Source organism: Macaca nemestrina, chromosome 20 (assembly GCF_043159975.1).
Source record: "Macaca nemestrina isolate mMacNem1 chromosome 20, mMacNem.hap1, whole genome shotgun sequence".
In the NCBI taxonomy this organism is placed as follows: domain Eukaryota; kingdom Metazoa; phylum Chordata; class Mammalia; order Primates; family Cercopithecidae; genus Macaca; species Macaca nemestrina.
Window position 1 is genome coordinate 45,967,761 of NC_092144.1, and position 16,018 is coordinate 45,983,778.

Consider the following 16,018-nt stretch of genomic DNA (forward strand, 5'->3'; position numbering starts at 1 on the left):
TGGGCGAGGTGGCGGGTGCCTGTAGTCCCAGCTACACGGGAGGCTGAGGCAGGAGAATGGCGTAAACCTGGGAGGCGGAGCTTGCAGTGAGCTGAGATCCGGCCACTGCACTCCAGCCCGGGTGACAGAGCAAGACTCCGTCTCAAAAAAAAAAAATAAACACATACGTAAATAAACCATGTACTTGCTTATCTATAACAAGCCACTCCAACTGAGTGGCTTAAAACAGTAAGCCATTTATTATTACTGTTACTACTGCTGTTGTAATTATTAGTGAAAACCAAGTCATGCTTTGTTACCCAGGTGAGAGTGGGTGCAGTGGTGCAATCACAGCTCACTGCAGGCCCGACCTCCTGAGCTCAAGAATTCCTCCTACCGCACTCAGCGTTTGGAGAAGCTGAGACTATAGGGGTGTGCCACTATGCCCTGCTAATTTTTAAATCTTTTTTTTTTTTTTTTTTTGTAGCGAAAAGATCTCACTTTGTTGCCCAGGCCGGTCTTGAACCCCTGGTTTCAAGTGATTCTCCTGCCTCAGCCTCTCAAAGTGCTGAGATTATAGGCACGAGCCACCACACCAGACCCATTTATCATTATTGTCTTTCAGTCCTGAGGATTAACTGAGCTCAACCAGGCATTCCTTACTTGGTGTTTCTCCAGTGACAGTCACACATTGGTCAGGCTGGATCATTCCAATAGCTTCCCCACTCACATGTCTGGTACCAGACCTGAGGAAATATGTAAAGCTTGGGACTGTACCAGCTGTGATGCCTGGGGCTTTCTATCCTTATGTGGTCTCTCTACATGGTATGCCCAGCATAGCTGTTTCAAGGTAACAGATGCCCTCTTACCTGCAACTCAAGACTCCAAAAGCATATGGGAAATGCAGGGAGGGAGGGAGGGTATGTGAGCATATGCCAGGCACAAGCTGTCTACTTTTATGACCTAGCCTCAGAAATCACAAAGTATTTCTATTTGTTGGAAACAAGTCACTTAGGGCTGTCCCATTTTCAAAGCAGGAAGTTAGACTCCATTTTTTTTTTTGGTGGGGGTGTTCGACGACTGTCACAGAAATGGCAGACATGGTGTGTGTGTGTGTTTTTTGGTGGGGGAGGGGCACAGAGTCTTGTTCTGTAGCCCAGGCTGGAGTGCAATGGCGCGATCTCGGCTCACTGCAACCTCTGCCTCCTGGGTTCAAGCGATTCTCCTGCCTTGGCTTCCCAAGTAGTTGGGATTACAGGTGCCCACCACCACCATGCTGGCCAGGCTGGTCTTGAACTCCCAACCTCAGGCGATCCACCCGCCTTGGCTTCCCAAAGTGCTGGGATTAAAGGCATGAGCCACCGTGCCCAGCCAGCAGACATATTTAAAACAACCACTACACTCACACACATACTTATTAAGCACAGATATAAGCACAAACACACACTTTTCTACATCACTTCCTTACAGAAGACGTTTTTACTAAGTGAACATACCTGTGAAACCACCACTTAACCAAGAAACAGAACATTACCAGGAACCCAGAGCCCTCAAGGCCCTTCCCAGGCTTACCTTACCCACGAAAGGTAAGCAGTATCCTGCCTTCTTACACCATGCAGTGGGTTTTTGTCTATTTCTGAATTTCAAATAAATGGAATGATATAGGATGTACTTTTTTCCTCCAGCACCTTCTGTCCAGTACCATGTGTGAAGTTCATTTGTAATATTACATATAGTAGTAGTTTCTTCATTTTCATTACTATATAGCAGCAGTACGCAATGGGTGGTCCCAGGACCATGGAGGGTACCTGAGACCCTATCAGGAAGTCTGTAAGGTCAAAGCTATTTTCATACTAATCCTGAGACATTTGTCTTTTTTACTTATTCTCTTAACACTGGACAGGGGAGTTTCTGAGAGACTACTAGAAGTGTGATAACATCACATTCTGAAATCTAACAGAATGCGTGATTATGTGTTTCTGTGTGTTCTAGAAGTTTCTATAGTAGGTTTGGGGAATAAACATGTACGTTCAGAGATTAGTTTTGTTATCAGTACTTCTACTGTGCTCTTAAAAACTGTATTTTATACCTGCTTTTATGTCTGTAGCCTCATTATTGTCCAAGAAATTATTGTGAAATCCCCAAGTTTTCCATGTACCTACATGGAAACAAAAGAATACTTCATTTTAGAATAATATTTTATTATACAATAAAAAGAGAATATGTATTTCTTTTTTTTTAATAGACAGAGTTTTGCTCTTGTTCCCCAAGCTGGAGTGCAATGACACAATCTCGGCTCACTGCAACCTCCGCCTGCCAGGTTCAAGCAATTCTCCTGCCTCAGCCTCCCGCGTAGCTGGGATTACAGGCACGCACCACCACGCCTGGCTAATTTTTTGTATTTTTAGTAGAAATGAGGTTTCACCGTGTTAGCCAGGCTGGTCTCAAACTCCTGACCTCAGGTGATCCGCCTACCTAATCCTCCCAGAGTGCTGGGATTACAGGTGTGAGCCACCGCGCCTGGCTGAGAATATGTATTTCTTATACTTGAAAATGGATGTTGGGTTTTTTTGTTTTTTGTTTTTGGAGACAGAGTATGTGTTTTTTGGTGGGAAAGGGGCATGGAGTCTTGCTCTGTGCCCCAGGCTGGAGTGCAATGGTGTGATCTTGGCTCACTGCAAGCTCCACTTCCTGGATTCAAGCAATTCTCCTGCCTCAGCCTCCCAAGTAGCTGGGATTACAGGTGCAAACCACCGTATCCGGCTAATTTTTGTATTTTTAGTAGAGATGGGGTTTCACCGTGTTGGCCAGGCTGGTCTTGAACTCCTGACCTCAGGTGATCCCCCCGCCTCAGTCTCCCAAAGGGCTGGGATTACAGGTGTAAGCCACGGTGCCTTGCCAGTTTGTTTGTTTTGAGATGGAGTCTTGCTCTGTCACCCAGGCTGGAGTACAGTGGCACAGTCTCAGCTCACTGCAGCCTCTGCCTCCCAGGTTCAAGCAGTTCTCTGCCTCGGCCTCCTAAGTAGCTGGGATTACAGGCACATGCCGCCACATCGGCTAATTTTTTTTGTATTTCTAGTAGAGATGGGGTTTCACCATGTTGGTCAGGCTGGTCTCGAACTCCTGGCCTCAAGTGATTCGTCTGCCTCGTCCTCCCAAAGTGCTGGGATTAGAGGTGTGAGCCACCGTGCCTGGCCAGGTTTCTCTATTTTTTGAGACTACTTTTATTATTAAAATATCTGGCCTGGTGTGGTGGCTCACATCTGTAATCCCAGCACTTTGGGAGGCTGAGATGGGAGGATTACTTGAGTCGAGGAGTTTGAGACCAGCCTGGGCAACATAGCGAGACCTTTTCTCTACTAAAAAAAATAAAAAGAGAAATATCGTTGGGTGTAGTGGTGTGTACACCACCTGTGGTCCCAGCTACTTGGGAGGCTGAGGTGGGAAGACTGCTTGAGCCTGAGAGGTCCAGGCTGCAGTGAGCTGTGATCACTCCACTGTACTCCAGCATGGGTAAGAGTGAGAGACCCCATCTCAACAACAAAAAAGTTCTGTTGTACAACCCTGTGCCCACACTTGACAACACTGCATTGTGCACCTAAAAATCCACTAAGAGGGTAGATCTCATGTAAAGTATTTACAACACAAGAAAAATTTTAAAAGTGTTTACATATTTAATAAATACTTTTTTCTATTTCTTAGCACATAATACCAATGTAAATAAATATTTATGATAGCAATCATAGTTAAATTTCTCAATATTTGTTTTTGAGAAACACTTTATTATTTTTTGAGAAACACTTTATTTCCCACTTTATTGAGGGAAAATTGACAGTTAAAATTTATATATTTAAAGCATACAACCTGATAATTTGATATACATTTACATTGTGAAATAATCACTACAGTCAGCTAACTAACATATTCATCACCTTATATAGTTAACTGTTTTCTTTTTTTTTTTTTTCTGGTGAGAACATTTAACATGTACCCTCAGCACATTTCAAGTATACAATACAGTACTGCCAACTAGAGTCATAATATATTATGTCAGATCTTCAGAATCCACTCATCTTGCACAACTGAAGCTTTATTTTATTTATTTATTTATTTATTTATTTTTGAGATGGAGTCTCGCTCTGTTGACTAGGCTGGAGCGAACTCAGCTCACCACAACCTCCGCCGCCCAGGTTCAAGTGATTTTCCTGCCTCAGCCTCTTGAGTAGCTGGGACTACAAGCATAAGCCACCATGCCTGGCTAATTTTTGTATTTTTAGTAGAGGCGGGGTTTCACTATGTTGGCCAGGCTGGTCTGGAACTCCTGACCTCGTGATCCACCTGCCTCGGCCTCCCAAAGTGCTGGGATTACAGGCGTATGTGCCTGGCCGCATAACTGAAGCTTTATACTTTTCGACCAACATCTCCCCATTTCCCCTACCCATCTCATTATTCTGTTCTTTGCTTCTATGACTTTGGCTATTTTTGGTGCTTTCCTTTTTTTTTTTTTTTTTTTTTGAAATGGAGTCTCACTCTCGCCCAGGCTGGAGTGCAGTGGCATGATCTCAGCTCACTTCAACCTCCACCTCCTGAGTTCAAGTGATTCTCCTGCCTCAGCCTCCTGAGTTGCTGAAACTACAGGCACACCCCACCATGCCCGGCTAATTTTTGTATTTTTAGTAGAGATGGGGTTTCACCATGTTGGCCAGGCTGGTCTCAAACTCCTGACCTGAAGTGATCTACCCGCCTCGACCTCCCAAAGTGCTGGGATTACAGGCGTGAGCCACCGTGCCTAGCAAGATTTTGACTATTTTGTTGTTGTTGTTGTTGCTGCCGCTGTTGTTGTTTGAGACGGAATTTCACTCTTGCTGCCCAGGCTGGAGTGCAATGGTATGATCTCAGCTCACTGCAACTTCCGCCTCCCGGGTTCAAGCGATTCTCCTGCCTCAGCCTCCCGAGTAGCTGGGAATACAGGTGTGCGCCACCACGCCCGGCTAATTTTTTGTATTTTTAGTGGAAACGGGGTTTCACCATGTTGGCCAGGCTGGTCTCGAACTCCTGACCTCAGGTAATCCGCCCGCCTCTGCCTCCCAAAGTGCTGGGATTACAGGCATGAGCCGCCACATCAGGCCAAAATTAGACTTTAGGAAAGTTTGTATTGGCCCCTGTGAGCTTGACAGCTTCCAAATACTTAAAGACTTTTCTGACTAGATGAGTGGTGTTATTAACAAGTATGATTTTTTGGCTATTTTATAAGAAAATGTGTCAAAGTCTGGAAGATCTGCATAACTAATTGGAGCAATATTTTCCAAATAACTAATGAACCATGTTACAAAACAGGTACCATAGATAAGAGAACCATTCAAAGAACAAGACAGACTAGTGAGTTTTAATTTAATAGATTAAATTCAGAGGCAGATGTGAGATCCACCTATCTTCTTTTAATCCCAGCATTAAAGAAATGTGCAAAAAATGAAAAACATTGCCACTTTTCACACTAAATATTTTTGTTTTATTTGGAAAACATAACTGATTTATGTTAACATATAGTTCATTCTCTTTAAATGAATTAAATGAATATTTCCTTTTTCCTAGATTTAATTTATAATACAGTTAATATTGAAGGATATAATCTACATATGCAAGAGCTCTTGGGGTTCTCAATAATTTTTAAGAGCATAAAGGCATCCTGAGAATAAAAAGTTTGAGACTGATAGCTATATACAGCACTCCATTCTAACACAATGTATTTTTCCATACACCTAATGATGGACAATCTGGTTGCTTCCGATAGTTGACTATTATGATTAGTGCTGCTATGAACATTCTTGTACATTTCTTTTAGTGGAAATAATTACTCTTTTCTGTTGGGTATGCACATCGGAGTGAAATTGCTGCATCATAGGATATAAATTTCTTCAGCTGTAGTTGACATTATGCAACAATTTTCTAATTTAGGCCAGGTGTGGTGATTCATGCTTGTATTCTCAGCACTTTGGGAAGCTGAGACAGGCAAATCTCTTGAGGTCAGGAGTTTGAGACCAGCCTGGCCAACATGGTGAAACCCCGTCTCTACTAAAAATACAAAAATTAGCTCGGTGTGGTGGTGGGTGCCTGTAATCCCAGCTACTTGGGAGGCTGAGGCAGGAGAATTGCTTGAACCCAGGAGGTGGAGGTTGCAGTGAGCTGAGATGTGCCAGTGCACTCCAGCCTAGGTGACACAGCAAGAATCTGTCTCAAAAAAGCAAAAATAAATAAATAAATAAATAAATAAATAAAATTCTAATTTTAAATTCCATCAGGCTGTCAGAGAGTTCTGATTATTTACATCCTTATCAACACTTGCTATTGTCAATCTTTTTATGTTTAGTCATCCTGGCATGTGTGTTTACATCGTAGTATAATTTGCAATTTCCATAAGGACAAATGAGGCTGAGTACTTTTTTATGTTTATTGGCCAACTGGATATCTTTAATAAACTGCCATCCAGGCCTTTTGTCCATTTTTACTGATTTTTAATGTAAAATTCATGTAACGTAAAATTCACCATTTTAAGCATTTTAATGTACACAATTCAATAAGTTTTAGTATATTCTCAATGATGTGCAACCATCACCATCATCTAATTACACAACGTTTGCATCACTCCAAAAAGAAACCTAAAACTCACAGTCACTTCCCACTTTCCCCTGTCTGGACAACTATTAATCTGTTTTAGGTCTCTGTGATTTTGCCTATTCTAGACATTTTATATAAATGGAATCATACAATATGTGACCTTTTGGGTTTTGCTGTTTCCACTCAGCATGTTTTCAAGGTTCAGCCAAGTAGTAGCATTCATTCCTTTTTATGGTTGAATTGTATGGATATACCACATTTTGTTTATCCATTCATCAGTAAATTGGACATGTGGGTGATTTCTGGGTTGTTTTTCTTTCTTTTTTCTTTTTTTTTGAGACGGAGTCTCGCTCTGTTGCCCAGGCTGGAGTGCAGTGGCGCAATCTCTGCTCACTGCAAGCTCCGCCACCTCCCGGGTTCACGCCATTCTCCTGCCTCAGCCTCCCGAGAAGCTGGGACTACAGGCGCCCGCCACCACGCCCGGCTAATTTTTTTTTTTTTGTATTTTTAGTAGAGACAGGGTTTCACCGTGTTTGCCAGGATGGTCTCGATCTCCTGACCTCGTGATCCGCCCGCCTCGGCCTCCCAAAGTGCTGGGATTACAGGCGTGAGCCACCGCGCCCGGCCTGGGTTGTCTTTTCTTAATGATTTATAGAAACTTTGTTAAGTTCTATATATGACCAAGTTATGCATTACAGATGTCTTCACCCACTCTAGGACTGGCACTGGCACTTTCATTCTCTTAGTAATATATACATATATGTGTAATATACGTGTGTGTGTGTATATATATTTTTTCTTTTTTTTTGAGACAGAGTCTTGCTTTGTCACCCAGGCTGGAGTGCAGTGGCACAATCTCAGCTCAGTGCAGTGCAACCTCTGCATCCCAGGTTCAAGTGATTCTCCCGCCTTAGCCTCCTGAGTAGCTGGGATTACAGGTGTGCACCACCATGCCTGGTTAATTTATATGTTTTAAGGAACAAAAATTCTTTTTTTTTGAGACGGAGTTTCGTTCTGTCGCCCAGGCTGGAGTGCAGTGGCGCGATCTCGGCTTACTGCAAGCTCCGCCTCCTGGGTTCACGCCATTCTCCTGCCTCAGCCTCCCAAGTAGCTGGGACTACAGGCGCCCGCCACCACGCCTGGCTAATTTTTTGCATTTTTAGTAGAGACGGGGGGTTTCACCGTGTTAGCCAGGATGGTCTCGATCTCCTGACCTCATGATCCACCCGCCTCGGCCTCCCAAAGTGCTGGGATTACAGGCGTGAGCCACCGTGCCTGGCAGGAACAAAAATTCTCAATTTTAAGTAATCCAATCCCAAGGTTACGAAAATATACTCATATTGTCTTCCAGAAATGTAATTTGTTGTTTTTTTTTTGAGACAGAGTTTTGCTCTTGTTGCCCAGGCTGGAGTGCAGTGGTGCAATCTAGGCTCAATGCAACCTCCGCCTCCTGAGTTCAAGCGATTCTCCTGTTTCAGCCTCCTAAGTAGCTGGGATTACAGGCATGTGTCACCACACCCAGCTAATTTTGTATTTTTAATAGAGATGGGGTTTCTCCATGTTGGTCAGGCTGGTCACAAACTCCCGACCTCAGGTGATCTGGCTGCCTCGGCCTCCCAAAGTGCTGGGATTACAGGCATAAGCCACTGCGGCAGCCAGAAATTTAACTATTTTACCTTTCCTATTGAGATCTATAATCCACCTGGATTACATATTCTGATGTGAGGTCAGAATCAACCTTTCTATTTTTCCAGATACCCAATTGACTCAGTATCATTTACTGAAAAGACCATCCTTTCCTTACCTTTGTCTTAAATCAAATGACTGTATAAATTAGCCATTTTCTCTGTAGTCCACTCCCATACATATTTCAACTCCTAGAACTATATTGAAACAGCTCTAGCTAAGGTCACCAAGAAAATCACCTTGCCAAAATCAGTGCTCAAGCACCCGTTCTTACTCTACCTAACTCTTCAGCATCACAACACACCTAATCAATCCCTTTGCTTCCTGTATAACATATTCTCCTGGTTATCTTCTTACTTCTCTGACCACTTGTTTTCAGTTCCCTTTAACACATCCTCCTCCTTTCCCTGACCTCTAAATGTTGGAATGTCTCTAGCCAGCCCTCTTCTCAATGTACACTCTTTCTGTAGGCTTAAATACAAGCCATACACAGCTAGTCTTACAATATACCTCTAGTGTTTTTAGAAAAAAAACTGTGGTAAAATAACATATAAAATAGAATTTACCACCTTAACCATTTTTAAGCGTATACTTCAGTAGTCGTATGTGTATTCATATTGTTGTGCAACTAATTTTCAGAACTTTTGCATCTTGCAAAACTGAAACTCTATACTGATGAACTCTCCATTCCCTCCTAGCCCCAGCTACTAGCAACCACCATTCTGCTTTCTGTTTCTGTGAACCCAACTACTCTAAATACCTCATATAGGTTAAATCATACAATATTTGTTTTTTGGTGACTGGCTTATTTTACTTGGCATAATGTCCTTAGGGTTCTTCAAAGTTACAGCATGTGTCAGAGAGTCCTTCCTTTTTATATATTTTATTATTTTTTTGAAACAGAGTTTCACTCCTGTGGCTCGGGCTGAAGTGCAGTGGTGTGATCTCAGCTTGCTACAACCTCCGCCTCCAGGGTTCAAGAGATTCTCCTGCCTTAGCCTCATGAGTAGCTGGGACTATAGGCGCTCGCCACCATGCCTGGCTAATTTTTGTATTTTTAGTAGAGACAGGGTTTCACCATGTTGGCCAGGCTGATCTTAAATTCCTGACCTCAGGTGATCCACTCGCCTTGGCCTCTCAAAGTGCTGGGATTACAGGGGTGAGCCACCGTGCCCAGCCCAATGTCCTTCCTTTCTAAGGCTGAATAAGATTTAATTGTATACATATACCACATTTTGTTTATCTATTCATCTATTGATGGACACTGGGTTGCTTCCACCTTTTGATTATTTTGAATAATGCTGTTATGAACGTGGGTATAAAAACATCAGTTTGCGGCTGGGCGCGGTGGCTCACTCCTGTAATCCCAGCACTTTGGGAGGCCGAGGTGGGCGGATCACTAGGTCAGGAGATGGAGACCATCCTGGCCAACATGGTGAAACCCCGTGTCTACTAAAAACACAAAAATTAGCTGGGCGTGGTGCTGCGTGCCTATAGTCCCAGCTACTCGGGAGGCTGAGGGAGGAGAATCGCTTGACCCCAGGAGGTGGAGGTTTCAATGAGCTGAGATCGTGCCACTGCACTCCACCAGGTGACAGAGCAAGACTCTGTCACGAAAAAAAAAAAAAAAAAGGCCGAGCACAGTGGCTCATGACTGTAATCCCAATACTTTGGGAGGCTGAGGCGGGCGGATCACCTGAGGTCGGAAATTCGAGACAAGACTGACTAACATGGAGAAACGGCATCTCTACTAAAAATACCAAATTAGCTGGGCGTGATGGCGCCTGCCTGTAATCCCAGTCGCTTGGGAGACTGAGGCAGGAGAATTGCTTGAACCCAGGAGGCAGCCCTTGCGGTGAGCCGAGATCCCGCCATTGCACTCCAGCCTGGACAACAAGAGTGAAACTCCGTCTCAAAAACAAAAACAAACAAAACAAAACAAAACAAAAAACCCCATCAGTTTGCATCCCTACTTTCAATTATTTTACATATATACCTAGAAGTAGAATTTCTGGATTATATGGCAATTCTATTTTTAATGTTTTGAGAAATTACCATATTGTTTTCCACAGTGGCTGTATGAGACAGCTTGGATATGTGTATCCCCTCTAAATCACATGTTGAATTGTAATCCCCAGTGTTGGAAGTGGGGCCTGGTGGGAGGTAATTGGATCATGCGAGTGGTTTTCTCATAAACGGTTCAGCACCATTCCCTGGGTGCTATCGTCATGATGGTGAGTTCTCATTAGATCTGGTCCTTGAAAGTGTGTGGGCTGGGTGCGGTGACTCACCCCTGTAATCCCAGCACTCTGGGAGGCCGAGGCGGACAGATCACCTGAGGTGAGCAGTTCAAGACCAGGTTGACCATCATGGTGAAACCCTATCTCTACTAAAAATACATAATTAGCTGGGCTTGGTGGCGGGCGCCTGTAATCCCACCTACTCAGGATGCTGAGGCAGGAGAATCGCTTGAAACCGAGAGGCGGAGGTTGCAGTGAGCTGAGATTGCACCATTGCTTTCCAGCCTGGACAACAAGAGTAAAACTCCATTTCAAAAAAAGAAAGAAAAGAAAAGAAAGAAAGAAGGAAAGAAAGGAAGAGTGTGGCACCTCCCCGTGCCCCCACTCGCTCTCTTACTCCTGCTTTCACCATGTAAAGTGCCTGCTCCTGCTTTGCCTTCCACCATGAATGAAAGCTCCTTGAGGCCTCCCTAGAAGTTGAGCAGGGCCATGCTTCCTATAAAGCCTGCAGAACCATAAGCCAATTAAACCTCTTTTCTAATTACCCAGTCTCAGGTATTTCTTTGTTTTTGTTTTTTTTTGGGGGGGGAGGGGGGACGGAGTCTCGCTCTGTCACCCAGACTGGAGTGTAGAGGCGCAATCTCGGCTCACTGCAAGCTCCGCCTCCTGGGTTCACGCCATTCTCCTGCCACAGCCTCCCGAGTAGCTGGGACTACTGGCGCCCGCCAGCACACCCGGCTAATTTTTTGTATTTTTAGTAGAGACAGGGTTTCACCGTGTTAGCCAGGGTGGTCTCGATATTCTGACCTCGTGATCCTCCCGCCTCGGCCTCCCAAAGTGCTGGGATTACAGGCGTGAGCCACTGCACCCGGCCTTCAGGTATTTCTTTACAGCAATGCAAGAATGATCTAATACATTGTACCATTTTACATTCCCACCAATAGTGCACAAAGGTTCCAATATCTCCACATTCCTGCCAACATTTGTTATGTATTTTTTTTACGTTAAGCATCCTATTGAGTGTGAGGTGATATCTCATTGCGTGGTTTTTTTCATTTTTTGTTTTCATTTTTGTTTTTCAGACACAGTCTCACGGTCACTCAGGCTAGAGTACAGTGGTGCGATCTCAGCTCACTGCAACCTTTGCCTCCCAGGTTCAAGTGATTCTTGTGCCTCAGCTTCCCAAGTACCTGGGACTACAGGCACATGCTACCATGCCCAGCTAATTTTTGTATTTTTTGGTAGAGATGGGGTTTCACCATGTTGGCTAGGCTGATCTTGAATTCCTGACCTCCAGAGATCCACTTGCTTCGGCCTCCCAAAGTGCTGGGATTACAGGCATGAGCTACTGTGCCCAGCCTCACTGTGGCTGTGACTAGCATTTCATTAATGGCTAGTGATTTTGAACATCTCTTCATATGCTTGTCGGCCCCAGCAGAACGAGACGTATGGAGCAGATCAGAATAGCAGTGTAATGGTTCTGAAAACTAAACTGGCATTGGAACTAAAGCCTACAAAAGTAGATCAGATCTTTCCTAAATCTAACAGGATAACTACTTGCTCAAATTGATTAAATAGAATCAAGACTCTCTGAAACATAATAACTGAAATATCCAAGGTACAACTGAAAATCATTTGTCATACCAAAAACCAAGAGAACCAAAATCTGAAGAAGAAAAGGCAATCAACTAATGCAAATACAAGGATGACTCACATTTGGAATTATCTGACAAAGACTTTAAAACATACTTCACAAAAAGGCTTTGCCAATCAATTATAAATTCTCTTGAAACAGTATGTTTTATTATTTACTTATGTTTTTTTTTGAGACAGAGTCTCACTCTTGGCGCCCAGGCTGGAGTGCAATGACATAATCTTGGCTCACTGCAACCTCTGCTTCCCGGGTTCAAGCAATTCTCCTGCCTCAGCCTCCTGAGTAGCTGGGATTACAGGCCGGGCCATCATGCCCAGCTAATTTTTTGTATTTGTAGTAGAGACAGGTTTCACCATGTTGGCCAGGCTGGTCTTGAAATCCTGATCTCAGGTAATCCACCCGCCCTCGCCTCCCAAAGTGCTGGGATTACAGGTGTGAGCCACCTCGCCTGGCCTGAGCCACCGTGCCTGGCCTGAGCCACCACACCCAGCTGAAACAGTATAGTGCAAACTTAAAAACTGCTAGGAGAGTAGATGTTAAATGTTCTCTCACACATAAAAAAATAAGTTTCTAAGACAACTATTGTGGAAGAACAAAAAAAGAAGCATGTGAGATAATAGATATGCTAATTAGCTAGAGTTAATCGTTTCACGATATATACATATAACAAAACATTATATTGTAGGCCATAAATACATACAATTTGAATTTTTCAATTAAAAAATAATTTATAAAATAATCCGGCTGGGCTTGGTGGCTCACGCCTGTAATCCCAGCACTTTGGGAGGCTGGGGTGGGTGGATCCCAGCATCAGGAGTTCGAGACCAGCCTAACCAACATGGTGAAACCCCATCTCTACTAAAAACACAAAAATTAGCCGGGCGTGGTGGTGGGCACCTGTAATCCCAGCTACTCAGGAGGCTGAGGCAGGAGAATCACTTGAACCCGGGAGGCAGAGGTTCCAATGAGTTGAGATTGTCACTGTACTTCAGCCTGGGCAACAGAGTAAGATTCTGTCTTAAAAAATAAAATAAAATAGGCCGGGCGCGGTGGCTCAAGCCTGTAATCCCAGCACTTTGGGAGGCCGAGACGGGCGGATCACGAGTTCAGGAGATCGAGACCATCCTGGCTAACACGGTGAAACCCCGTCTCTACTAAAAAATACAAAAAACTAGCCGGGCGAGGTGGCGGGCGCCTGTAGTCCCAGCTACTCGGGAGGCTGAGGCAGGAGAATGGTGTGAACCCGGGAGGCGGAGCTTGCAGTGAGCCGAGATCCGGCCACTGCACTCTAGCCTGGGCAACAGAGCAAGACTCTGTCTCAAAAAAAAAAAAATAAATAAATAAATAAAAAAAAAATAATAAAATAAAATAAATAATAATAATAATAATAATAATAATCATGGGTCGAAGAGGGAATCTCAAAGGAAAAAATATTCAAAACAATTATAAATACATACATACATCCTTTATATATATGAATATACAGAATAATAAGACCACCACATACAACTTACACTTATAACTTTAACAGATTAGAAGATATGGACCAAATGTTTGAAAATCACAAACTACCAATACCCTGCTAAGATAAAATAGGTAATCTGAATAGTCCTACAACTATTAAATAAATTGAATTTATAATTAAAAAGTCCCCAAAAAGAAATCTCCAGGTTCAGACAGTTGCACTGGAGAAGTTTACCAAACATTCATATAATGTTTTACACAATTTCTTCCAGAAAACAGAAAAGACAACACTTCTCAACTCACTTTATAAGGCCAGTATTACTGTGATACCAAAACAAGACTACGGTGACACAACAAAGAAAATAAACATCAATATCTTTCATGAACTTAAACGAGAAAATTGTCAACTAAATTTTAGCAAGTCAAATCCAACCCAACAATGAATAAAATGCATAATATACCACGACTAAGTGGGATTTAGTCTAGGTATAAGAAGCTAATTTAATATTTAAAAATAGTTCAATATATTATATAAATATGATACATAAGAAAAATAACATGATGACATCAACACTAATTCATATTCAAAAAACAACCTCTGCCAGGCACGGTGGCTCACACCTGTAATCCCAGCACTTTGGGAGGCAGAGGCGGGCGGATCACCTGAGGTCAGGAGTTTGAGACCAGCCTGGCCAACATAGTGAAACCCTGTCTTTACTAAAAAAAAAAAAAAAAAAAAAAATACAAAAGTTAGCTGGGTGTGGTGGTGCGTGCCTGTAATTCCAGCTATTTGCAAGGCTGAGGCAGGAGAATCGCTTGAACCTGGGAGGTGGAGGTTGCAGTGAGCTATCACGCCACTGCACTCCAGCCTGGGTGACAGAGCAAGACTCCGTCACCAAAAACAAACAAACAAACAAAACTATAAAATGTCTAAAAAATAAAATCTTAAGGACCTTTGAGTAGGCAAACAATTATTAGACTGGACACTAAATACACATACACACACCAAAAACACAATTCATAAGAGAAAAGAAGATAAATTAGACCTCATCAAAATTAAGAACTTTTGCTCTGCAAAGACCCTGTTAAAAGGATAAAAAGACAAATTACAGGGCAACCCACTGGGGTCCCCTTCCATGCTGTGGAAGCTTTGTTTTTTCACTCTTCACAATAAACCTTGCTAAAAAAAAAAAAAAGACAAATTACAGTCTGGGAGAAAATATTTGCAGGTTATATATCCAACAAAGGCATTCTGTCTAAGATACAAAAAGAACTTTGAAAACGCAACAGTATAAAACCAACCAAATTAGAAAATGGGCAAAAGGCATGGAGAGACATTTCACTGAACAGGATAGACAGATGGCACACACAGATGTTCAACATTATTTGCCATTAAGGAAATTCAAATTAAAACCACAATGAGATATAATTACCCACCTATTAGAATGGCTAGAATGAAAAACAATTAGAACACCAAGTGCTGGCTATGATTAAAGAAACTAGATCACACATACATTGCTGGTAAGAGTAAAATGGTACAAAGATTGTCAACAATAATTTAGCAGCTCCTTGAAAAACTAAAAATGAACTTATTACACTACACAGCAACTACACCCTTGAGCATTTATCGTAAATAAATGAAGACTTATTTTCACATGCACAAGTTTGTACATGAATGTAAAAAACAAAAAACCTATATATATATGTGTATGTGTATATGAAATAAAAGAAAAAAAAACATTTTCAAAAGGGCAACTATTGCGGGATTCTATTTATATAACATTTATGAAATTACAGAATTATACAGAGAACAGAACAGTTGGGCCAAGGTGTATTAGTCTGTTCTCATGCTGCTGATAAAGACATACCCGGGACTGGATAATTTATAAAGAAAAAAGTTTAATGGACTCACAGTTCCACGTGGCTGGGGAGGCCTCACAATCATGGCAGAAGGCAAAGGAGGAGAAAAGGCACATCTTACATGGCAGCAAGCAAGACAGAATGAGAGCCAAGCGAAAGGGGAAACCCCTTATAAAACCATCAGATCTTGTGACACTTACTACCACGAGAACAGTATGGAGGAAACTGCCCCCATGATTCAATTATCTCCCACCTGGTCCCTCCCACAACACATGGGAATTATGGGAGCTATAATTCAAGATGAGATTTGGGAGAAGACACAGCCAAACCATATCACAAGGGATAGGAAAAAGAGAAATGGGACAAGTATATAGCTATAAAGAGGTAACACAAGGGAGTCTTGTGATGGTATTGTTGAGTACTTTGACTATTGTGGTGGTGACACAAGGCTACATGTGATAAAACTGCATAGAGCTATAAATATACACACAGAAATGAGTGCATGTATAACTGGTGAAAT

At 42.6% G+C, this 16,018-nt stretch overlaps 2 protein-coding genes across 9 annotated transcripts in view; one reads left to right on the forward strand and one right to left on the reverse strand.

Moving 5' to 3' along the window:
• The window catches only part of LOC105495639 (zinc finger protein 382), a 92,419-nt gene that overhangs the window by 63,523 nt on the left and 12,878 nt on the right, over nt 1-16,018 (forward strand). Inside the window, exon 7 of one of the 2 annotated variants that reach the window (XR_011617472.1) lies at nt 1,450-1,565. The exons of the other annotated variant lie outside the window; for it this stretch is intronic. The gene's annotated coding sequence lies outside the window, so the exon portion shown is untranslated. The remainder of the gene's footprint in view (nt 1-1,449; nt 1,566-16,018) is intronic. 2 annotated transcript variants of the gene reach the window in all.
• The window catches only part of LOC105495457 (zinc finger protein 461), a 38,157-nt gene that overhangs the window by 6,693 nt on the left and 15,446 nt on the right, over nt 1-16,018 (reverse strand). For 4 of the 7 annotated variants that reach the window (XM_071086448.1, XM_011765057.3, XM_011765053.3 and 1 more), the window contains exon 5: nt 2,069-2,137. The exons of 2 other annotated variants lie outside the window; for them this stretch is intronic. In XM_071086448.1, the coding sequence (XP_070942549.1) occupies nt 2,069-2,137 (69 nt within the window). Of the gene's footprint in view, nt 1-1,556; nt 1,808-2,068; nt 2,138-16,018 lie in introns of those variants that run through there. One more of the 7 variants, XM_071086449.1, reaches the window with a different exon arrangement.